The sequence below is a fragment of the Limulus polyphemus genome, unplaced genomic scaffold (genome assembly GCF_000517525.1).
Source record: "Limulus polyphemus unplaced genomic scaffold, Limulus_polyphemus-2.1.2 Scaffold965, whole genome shotgun sequence".
NCBI classification, from domain to species: Eukaryota; Metazoa; Arthropoda; class Merostomata; order Xiphosura; family Limulidae; genus Limulus; species Limulus polyphemus.
Window position 1 is genome coordinate 11,799 of NW_013666575.1, and position 11,064 is coordinate 22,862.

The 11,064-nt window shown below is 39.3% G+C and overlaps 1 protein-coding gene across 1 annotated transcript in view; it reads left to right on the forward strand.

Annotated features, from left to right (window-relative positions):
• The window catches only part of LOC106461464 (5'-3' exoribonuclease 1-like), a gene marked incomplete at its 5' end in the record, with an annotated part of 93,251 nt that overhangs the window by 10,498 nt on the left and 71,689 nt on the right, over positions 1-11,064 (forward strand). The window contains 2 exons of the mRNA XM_022388435.1: positions 7,123-7,242; positions 8,100-8,269. Coding sequence (XP_022244143.1) covers positions 7,123-7,242; positions 8,100-8,269 — 290 coding nt within the window. The remainder of the gene's footprint in view (positions 1-7,122; positions 7,243-8,099; positions 8,270-11,064) is intronic.

An 11,064-nucleotide genomic window follows, 5' to 3' on the forward strand; every position in this document is an offset into this window, starting at 1 on the left:
CCTGTACATGGTGAGGGGACCTCCCAGGGAAGGTTCTGTATTTTCAGTTACTTCCTCTGGGATCTAAATATCCACCCACATTTTTGCTGTGCATGGCGACCCATGAATGGGAGGAGAGGATCATGGTGGTTGAGTGGTGTCTGGGGCACTGCAACACACCACTTTGGCCTTGAACTCCTGTAGATGGGTGGCACCCCAGTGTCAATTGGCTGGGCCCGTCAGACTAAAGTCAACTGAGTACCAGTGTTGGGTGTTCTCAATGGGTGTTGGGGACATTGTGTCTGATGCTGTTGTTTGGGTATAGTACTCACAAAATCCTGGCATTGCTGCAGTGTCATTGTTTGATATTGTAGTGTGTCCCCTTGTAGCACTCCATGATGGGTGGGGTCAGAATCTGTCTCTTTATATTATGGATCCCCCAAATCCAAAAAAAAGAAAAATACTCCACTCATTGGTAAACGACCACGCTTTGAAGATTCCAAACAGTAGTCTCCACCACATTGTGCGCCTGTACCTCGTTTCCTGATCCTGCATTCACTGTCTGATAAATCTTTAGGGCAAATGTCTCCCTTTTTTATACAGAAGGGATTATTGGAGGCTTTCTGTCTCCACAAAGTTAGTTAAGAAGCTCTCTTCTGGAGACATCATGGTGGAAACATCCACAGCTAAACACAGTGACCTTCTTCTGAACTCCGAGGCCATTGGGGATATACCCAATGAAGTTATTCCCCATGTTTCTTTGAATTCCTGACAAGAAGTCATTGTTGAGAGGGACTTGAAGAACATCCCTCAGTCAGAGATCCTCGCTGGTTTCTCCAACCATAGAGTTTCAACAGTTCGAAGAATCTTCACTCGTCAAGATGGAATTATGGTACCGATCAATGTTCTCATTTTGACGTTTTCATCACCATGTCCACCTGCCACTGTTAAGGCAGGTTCTTTGAACTGTAAGGTATGGCCATATATTCCCAGCTCTCTCCAATGTTTCCAGTGCCAGCAGTTCGGTCATTTGAAGGCATCTAGTTGTGTGCTCATTGTGGTGGCAAGGACCACGATGCCTATGAGTGCAAACTTGACCTTCACTGTGTTAATTGTAGTGGTTCCCACCCCTCTCACTTTAGGTCTTGCCCTAAGTGGGTGGAAGAGAAAGATGTACAGCGTTTGAAGACTGTTAACAACATTTTTTACCCCGAAGCTTGCAAGCTGTTGTTCCCTACTCCATTTCGGACATATGCTGCTGCACTACTCTCCCCTGCTACAGCGGGAGTGCAGACGGACCTTTCTGTGCCTCTGTCTTAGTCTTTTTCACATTATCTGCTCTCCATGGATAAGATTTCACCAGTCTATGTCTACTCTAATCTCTGTCCCCACCATTCCTTTCTGTGACTGCCTGGGTCCACCTCCTATGGCACCAACCTCTGATGTCCACTTGGGTCCTTCTTCTTTGGCCCCAGGATGCAGGACGATCATTTGATTACATCCTCAGTCACTGGATTCTAAGTCTGATGACAGAGATCTGCCCACTCGACCAAGGGCAGGATCCATGGAGGTCAATAGATCTTCTTCTAGTAAAGAAAAATGACATGGTCGTAAACGAAAGAGTTCTCCACCCAGTTCTCCTCCATGTACATAAAAATGGCCACTTTAATGGCATTAAGGCCTTGATTGATTCCTATCATCCCGTGTGTCTTTCTTTACAGGAAACATTTCTGAAACCTACCAATACAGTCACCTTTTGGCAGTTTTCTTTTACCGGAATGACAGGTTTTGTGATGGAACGAGAGCATGGGGGGAGGGTGGCTTTGTTGGTCGACCAGCGTGTGCCCTCCTTATCTGTGTCACTCAATACACCCTTGGAAGTTGTAGCTGTCCGAATTTCTGTGGATTGTACCATCACTGTTTGTTCTCTCTATCTGTCTCCTGGAGAGACTTATGATCAGTTGGACCTTGATGCTCTCATTGAACAGTTGCCATCTCTTTTTTAATCGTGAGAGACTTTAATGAACTCCACCCCCTCTGGGGTGGTGCTGATATTGAAGTGAGGGGTCATTCCGTAGAGCGTATGCTCTTGGATCACAACCTTTTTCTCTTCAATACTGGATCTTATACTTATTACCATGCACTTAGTCAGTCTTTCACTACCATAGATCTCTCGATCTACTTCCCTTCACTTTTCTCCCATTTTTCTTGGACGGTTGACAGTGACCCATGGGGCAGTGATAATTTTCTTCTCGTATTGAGGGAGGTTGGCCATGGTTGATTCCATCCAACCTGAGTGCCACAGTGGAAACTGGACCAGGCTGACTGGCCCTCTTTCACTGCTCTCTCTGAACTTGATCCTGCCATTGTCTATCTGCCATCTATCGACAACTGTGTGGTAGCAGTGACTGACTGTATTGTCCAGGCAGCTGTTCACTTTATTCCTAGGGCCTAAGTTTTCCATGACATCCTCGTCCATGGTGGAGTCCTGCCTGCCAGGAGGCATGGAATGCTCAAAAACAGGCCTGGGATACCTTCTGCTGGTATCCCTCTCTTTCTAACCACAAAGTTTATCAGCAGGCCCATGCCCATGCTCGGCAGGTTTGACATCAAAGCCAAAGGGAGTCTTGGATGAAGTTTACTGCTAGCATCTCTTCTACCACCGGTTTCAAAATCATATGGGACAAGATTTGGAAAGTCACTTGGAGGATCCTTCCCATCCCCTTTCTATCTTGCTCTCCAATTGCTAGGAAGTTGCTGATGTCCAGAGCATTGCTGATGCTCTCAGCCACAGCTTTTCTCATGCTTCTAGCACTTCTGTTTCTTCCCCTGCTTTCTTGGCCATCAAGTCTCAGGCAGAGTGATTACCTCTTTCCTTTCGGGCCGATCATCTCTGACTCTAATTGCCCTTTTACACTGGTGGAACTCAAACTTGCTCTTTGTCGGTCTGGCAGTACATCGGTCGAACCTGATAATGTTCATTATGAGATGCTGTGCCATCTCTCTCTTGCTGATCTTCTGGTTATTTTTAACCGGATCTGGCAAGAGCATGTTTTTCCTGATGTTTGGTGCCAGACTATTGTCCTCCCTTTCTCTAAACCTGGGAAAGATCCCAAGATTCCTTCTAATTATCATCCCATCTCTTTGACAACTGTCTTTGAGGATGGTTAATGCTCATCTTGTTCGGTTCCTCAATTCAAACAAGCTCCTCTTGCCCACCCAGTGTGGGTTCCCTCGACAGCGCTTACCATAGACCGTCTGAATCGACCTGAAACATTGATCAGGGAAGCCTTCCTCAAGAGAGGACATCTTTTTTCCCTGTTCCTTGATCTTGAAAAGGCTTACAACACTACTTGGGGGTATAGCATTTTGCTGGACCTCCACTCCTGTGGGTTACGTGGCCATCTACCTATTTTTATTCAGAACTTTTTACTGGACAGGTAATTCCAAGTTTTTGTGGGTTTGACTCTTTCCTGTTCCTTTCCACAGGAACTTGGAGTGTCTTGAGCATCACACTTTTTAGTGTCAAAATTAATGCTACTATTGCAAATGGGCTCTATGTCGACGACTTCCACATCTCATGTTGGTCGTCGAACATGAGGTTTATTGATCAGCAGCTTTAGACTGCCCTCAATCACTTGTTGACAAATAGTTTAACTTTCTCTTCCTATAAAACCATTTACATGCATTTTTGCCACCAATGGGGTCTCCACCCCGATCCCGAGCTCCATGTGGTCTCTGAGGCAAAGTTCTTGAGGCTTATCTTTGACCATAAGCTTGCTTTTCTTCCACATATCAAGCAGCTATGTGTAAAGTGTGCAAGGGCACTGAACATCCTCCATGTCCTCTCTTCCACCTCTTGGGTAGCAGATCGATGTTCTATGCTCATGATCTATTGTGCCCTGATTCTATCCAAGCTGGGCTATGGGTCTTTGGTCTATGGTTTTGCCAGGACCTCGGCCTTGAAGATGTCGGACCTCATTCCCCATCTGTGGCTTCGGCTCTGCACCGGGGCTTTTTGCACTTCTCCAGTCTAGAGTTTGTACACTAAGTCCTAGGAATCTCCTCTTCACCTCCGTTGTTTGCAACTTTCTCTACAATATGCTACGAAGCTTTGATCCTTACCACAGCATCCCACCTGGGATTGTGTCTTTCTTCCTCGGTGAACCATGCTCTTTCAGAACAGACGGTCTGCAATTTCTCTCTTTAGCCTTCGTATCCATGCACAACTGGCTGAATTGGGTCTGGTATTGGATGACATTGCTGTCCCCAATAATCAACCCATCCTGCCATGGCTTATTACCATCCCCACCTGTGAACTTTCTTTGAGTCATCTGAGGAAGGTGGTTACTCCCGATTGGAAGTACCGTCTTCTATTTGCTGAATATCTTTCGAACCATCTTTCTATTCCCATTTACACAGATGGTTTGAAATCGGGTACCTCTGTAGGCTCTGCCACGGTTTGCCGTAGTTGCTTGTAAGATCCCCTCTACAGTTTCTGTGTTCACTACCAAGTTGTATGCTTTTTCTCTTGCCCTGAATCACGTAGAAGCTATGCAGTACAGCGATTGTACTATTTACGCTGATTCTCTTAGCTCTCTACTGGCCATGGAATCGCTTAACGTTAGTTCTCACCCTGTTCTTGTCAATATTCAGTAATGACTTGCTCATTTTTCTCTATCTTTTCTTTCCATCCAGTTTTTCTGGATACCTAGCCATGTTGGTATTCATGAGAACGAGCTCATTGACACCACAGTTAAGTCCGTTTGCTCTGGCTCGTCATGGCTGTGCCTGTCTCATACATGGACTACAGGCCTGTATTGAAGGCACGGCTTTGTGCCAGTTGTTAGTCGACTTGGGGTGACCAATGTCATAACAAGCTTTTCCAGATCAAATCATCTGTTGCTCTTTGGCCATCTTGCTTCCATAAGAATCGGAAGGAGGTAGTTGTCCTGTCAAGGCTAGACATTGGTCACAGTTTTTTAACTCATCGTTTTCTTTTACCTGGTACTAATCCACCAATGTGTAGCCTTTGTGACAGTCAAATCATATCAGCCTACGTTTTACTTTCATGCCATTGTTAACAACTGTGAGCGGCGGCACCATTTTAGATGCATGTTTTGTAAAGGTTTACCCCTGATGTTGGACAGTGTCACTAACGATGGTGACATTGTCCAACTTGATTGTATTTTCAATTTTTAAGAACAATTGGTCTTTTTAATTCTTTTATCTATTTGGACATATTTTGGTTTTAACTCAATTTATTTTAATATTTTACTATAATTTACTTTTACTGTTTTTACCGGTTGTTTGGCGCAGATAGCCTAGTTGCTTTGTGCCATAAAACACCAAACAATCAACCAACCAACCAACCAACCAAAAGATTCAGTGATGCCCTTACAGTCAGGAAAGTTTTAAACTGTTGAATGGTGTAGCAAGGAATTACTCCCTTCATTCTTCTCTGTGTCTAGTGCATTAAATATGTTTATTATACATGTTGCACATAAATCTATCTTTTACAGAAATAAAAAAAAAAATAAACTACACTTCAGTTCATGTAACATTAATAATCAGAGCTGAGTACAGGTCAGTGAAGCTGTAGTAGGGCAGTGCTGTTCCATTGGCTATGACAACAAAGATTGATCTAGTGACTTCTCTTTTGCTCTTTCGAATTAATCTACTTGGTTATTTATGACCTTTCTTACCATTGTAAAAATCTAATAATGTTTAAATTTCAGTGGTGTATTGCCATTTTACTGTAATTTATATGTACAAAATGCTCTTTTAGTTCCAGATTTGCAAATTTATAATTCCTCCTTTTAACACCCAGTCTGTGAATCAAGGAGACCTTTGGTGGGTTGATTTCCAAACAAAACTTTTCAGCTTTTTTTTCTCTTATATCTGAATAGAAATTTGAACTCCTTGTGATATCTGTAATTGGAATTTCCCACTATTTTGATTGAATTCACTCTAGTTTCCAGAGAAAGTAAAATCCATACCCGAATCCAAAATCCTGCACAAAACACAGTAGTGGCCACACATGTTGGACAGTACAAAATCTGATTCTTTAGCTACATAAAGCCATTTTCTCTGCAGTTTTATTGAGTTCTATCAATAGAGATGGTCAAGGAAGGCTCAACAAAGCATACTTTCCACTTTAAAGTGGCTAAGTGAAGTACCTACTCTTTTGTGCAAAAAGAACACAGTCTGGCCAACTCCTTAAACTTTAGATGTTTGTGGCCAATCACTATTGAGAGGTGAGTATTTTTGGCAGTAAAGTATTTTTTGAGGTTAAAAGAGCAAACATTTTATCAGAGAACATGTTTTTTTTTGTTCTAAGTTGAATACCAGAAACTGTGACACCTCTCTGTAGCCCATCGAATCCCCTGAATTCTGTGTCACTGACTTGCAGACTGGATGGTATCATTATACAGAATAATTGCCATAATACCGTGTATAAGTGTATGTAATGCTTTATTAATATAGAGATGCCTTTTACAGTTTATATTTTAGGTATTCTTAGCTCAAAAATCAATTACAACTAAACATTTTTCCCATTACAGTAACTTCCCACAATTAACACAATAATGAATATAATAATGTTTCTAGTAGAAAATCTTGAATGTATAAAAGCTGGTGAAGTAAGAAAGCTGTAAAAATATTCTGAAATACCTCTGTGAAAATCTTAATTAAATGCACCCCCCAGTGGCACAGCAGTATGTCTGCGGAGTTACAACACTAGAAACCGGGTTTAGATACCTATGGTGGGCAGAGCACAGATAGCCCATTGTGTAGCTTTGTGCTTAACTACAAAAAGCAAACTTAATTAAATGCAGGTTTTTTTTTGTTTTGTTTTTTTCACTGTACATGCCTTGGGCAAGTAATTAATGTTGAAATGTAAAACCCACCATGATATGGTATGAAATATCTATGCTGTATTATAAAGATTGCATTATAGTGTTGATTGATCAAATTTGAAGATATGCTGAGATTTAAATTGTTATTGTATATTTAATATTAACCACTTATAAATATTTGAAACCAAATGTTTCCATCAGTCATCTCATTTGTTTACTTGTATTTGTTGTCTATGTGTTTATTCACATTGTTAGAGATTTATTGATTTCTTTAATTTTTTTGCAGGGGCTAATGTGTAATGAGAATTCACCTCTAAAGGAATTCTACCCTAGTGAGTTTAAAACTGACCTCAATGGAAAATTACAGGAATGGGAAGCAGTGGTACTCATCCCTTTTATTGATGAGGTAAAGCAAGCACAAGATATGTTCTGTCAATTACATGTTCTTATTGAGGTTATGTACAGTACAATTTCAATAATACTCATCCATTTTATTGATGAGGTAAAGCAGCTGCAAAACATAATAAATTAATAGTATTCAATATTTTTCAGTAGTTTTTTTTTTTTATGAAAATTTTAGTTTTATCTTATAATTAAGTTTCTGCACTTTTTTCAGCTTAACCAGTATATAATGTCTCTTTCATGCTTTGAGGTGTTTTCTTAATTGAACATAAACTCATTGGAAATTTTAATTTTTTGTTATCTTCTAAAAATTATAATTTCTCATCTCTGGTATGAGAACTTTTCCTGAACTTAGAAATCAGATTAGAGAATTTTCCTTTCTATAAATTGAAGATATAATAAGCTAGCATTGTTTCTTAAATTGCTGTTTGATACTGTAATGTGTGGTCCTCTTATATAAGAAATATTTACAGTTATGTAAAACTATTATATAAATCCTAACCATGCATGATACAGCAAATTCACTTATATGTATTTTTGTTTTGTTACAAATGAAAGTACAGTTTTTACCAAATTATTATTGATAGTTATGTTTAATAGGGAAAAAAAAATTCTTCATGTTGGTGACTTCTTGATATTATTTTTTCAAGCATATGTCATAAGTCTAATTTTTGATAATGGTGTCTCCCATTTGGTCAGTACAACTTATCAGACTTTTATTAATTTATTATATAAGCAGAATTTGTGTGTTTGATATTTAACTGGGAAAGCATTAAGTGTTATAATGAAAATGCTTTAATTAATAATTTTTTTACAATAACTGGTTAAAAATTTGAATTTTACTCATCCTTTTGTTGTCAGAAGAAACTTCTTAGTAGTATGGAACCATTGAAAGAGCTTCTTACGGTTGATGAAAAACAACGAAACAGACATGGCCCTCATCTTTTGTATACATACACAGAAGAGTCTCTTGGTACCTATCCCTCATCACTTCCTGCTCGGTTCCCAGATATTCATGACAATCATGCTCAGTAAGTCAGTTAATATATTATTAAAATATTTTAGGTATTTTTAGTAAAAATCTTTGTTTTGGTTACTGATTAATGTTTCTAGTCGAGTTTTTATGCCTGTATAGACCTACCAGCGTGTAGCTTGTTACATCACCTACTGGTAAATTTAGCAATCAAGAAATAAATTGTGTATGGTGGTTTTCTTAACAGTTGTTTTCCAATTCACATTATCTCTATGTGACCCCAAATTGACCTTTATAGTTTCCATACTATAACTTCTAATAATTTTCAAGCTTTCAGTAAGCATTAAGAGTCCTTTTTATTCAGAATTTTTAATGAAGTATTTTCACTATAAATTTCTCTGGGAATATATTGAGTCCAAGTGTTGACTGCTCTAAGTGCAAAGTGATTTTCATGTTATGATTAAAGATACTTTTTTTCATCTAAAATTTACCTGGCATGGCCAGGTGGTTAGGGCGCTTGACTCGCAATGTGAGGGTCACGGGTTAGAAATCTCCATCCACTAAACATGCTCGCCCTTTCAGCTGTGGGGGTGTTATGATGTGATTGTCAATCCCACTACTTGTTGGCAAAAATAGTAACCCAAGAGTTGGTGGTGGGTGGTGATGACTAGCTTCCTTCCCTATTGTGTTTCACTGCTAAATTATGGATGGCTAGCACAGATAGACCTTGTGTAGCTTTACACAAAATTCCAAACAATCCAGTCCAATCATCTAAAAATTGTCAAATTTTGTTTGTATAATCTTTAAAACCATCTAAATAAATTTCATAGATATTTTTTTCTGTAAAATTTTATATTTTATCTAGCCTATCTCTATATGAGGTTGGTCAGTTTGATGAACCTCATAACCGCCATGAAAAAATATTAAATAGATCCAAATAACCCTTTTTTCTATCTAAAATGACTTAAAATGCTAACATGAAACTACATTTGTTAATCCCAAGTAACTTTAAACTTGTAATAGCATACGTATGTTTCTACTTAAATTTTATTGTTTTATTTCTCTTGTAACTGTCTAATTAATAATCCCCCCCACAAGTTCTAAATCACTTGACAGATATGTAGTTCATGTTATCCTATCAAATTACATAATGTACGGGGTACTCTCGATTTGCTCACAAGCATAATTTGTGAAAATTATCTTTTTTTTTCTTTATTTTATCTAATATAACCTTATCCAACCTAAAAAGTTTCGAGTTTTTACGTTTTAGTTAATTTTATAATAGTAAATAAGGAATACACATTCTTTGCTGTTGAGTGTAAAAAGCAGACATTGTCTTGAACTGAAAGGGAAATTGACAATTCTCTTTACAGAAAATAAGGTAATATAATATGTAATTTGATATATAAAAACCTTGGCTCTCAATTGGTTGTACCCCTTTAGGTGGATTTCTGTACGTGGTGAGGGGGACCTCCCAGGGAAAGTTCTGTATTTTCAGTTACCTCCTCTGGGATCTAAACATCCACCCATGTTTTTGCCGTGCATGGTGACCCGTGAATGGGAGGAGAGGATCTTGGTGGTTGAGTGGTGTCTGGGGCACTGCAACACACCACTTTGGTCTTGATTTCCTGTAGACAGGTAGCCTTGGGGTGCCTCCCCCTCAAGTGTCAATCGGCTGGGTCTTTCAGGCTAGGGTCAACTGAGTACCAGTGTTGGGTGTTCTGCAGTGTCCTTGTTTGATATTGTAGTGTGTCCCCTCATAGGACTCCATGGTGGGTGGGGTCAGTGAGCACTAAATCTTTCTCTTTATATTATGGATCCCCCAAATCCAAACAAAAATAAAAAATTAAAATAAAAAACACTCATTGGTAAACGACCATGCCTTGAAGACTCCAAACAGCAGTCTCCACCACATTGTGCTACTGTACCTCATTTCCTGATCCTGCATTCACTGTCTGATAAATCTTTAGGGCAAATGTCTCCCTTTTTTATACAGAAGGGATTATAGGGGCTTGCTGGCTCCACAAAGTTAGTTAAGAAGCTCTCTTCTGGAGACATCTTGGTGGAAACATCCACAGCTAAACACAGTTAACTTCTCCTGAATTCCAAGGCCATTGGGGATATACCCATTGAGGTTACTCCCCATGCTTTTTTGAATTCCTGATGAGGAGTCATTGTTGAGAGGGACTTGAAGAACATCCCCGAGTCAGAGATCCTCGCTAGTTTCTCCAGCCAACGAGTTTCAGTAATTCGAAGAATCTTCACTCGTCAAGATGGAATTATGGTGTTGATCAATGTTCTCATTTTGATGTTTTCATTGCCATGTTCACCTGCTGTTGTTAAGGCAGGTTCTTTGAACTGTAAGGTACAGCCATATATTCCTAACCCTCTCCGATGTTTCCAGATCAAACCTTCTGTTGCTGTGTGGCCATCTTGTTTTCATAAGGACTGGAAGGAGGAGGTTGTCCTGGCAAGGCTACCCATTGGTCACAGTTTTTTAACTCATTGTTTTCTTTTACTAGGTACTGATCCACCAATATGTAGGTTTTGTGACACTCAAGTCTTGAGAGCCAATATTTTACTGTTGTGCTGTCATAACGACTGTGAGTGGCGGCACCGTGGTGTGCATCATATCCAAGAAACAATTACTTGACATCCATCATTAGCTCTATCAACATAGGGTTGGTCAATTTGACCAAGTCACGTGACCTTTTCTACTCGTTTAAAGTCTTTATAAATTTAATACTTATATCTCTCAATATATTGGGTACATCTTCACGAAATTTGGCAGTCTTTCACATACAAAAAATCATACTTTTTGGTGAAGTATTTTTAATAAAATAAAATAAAGAT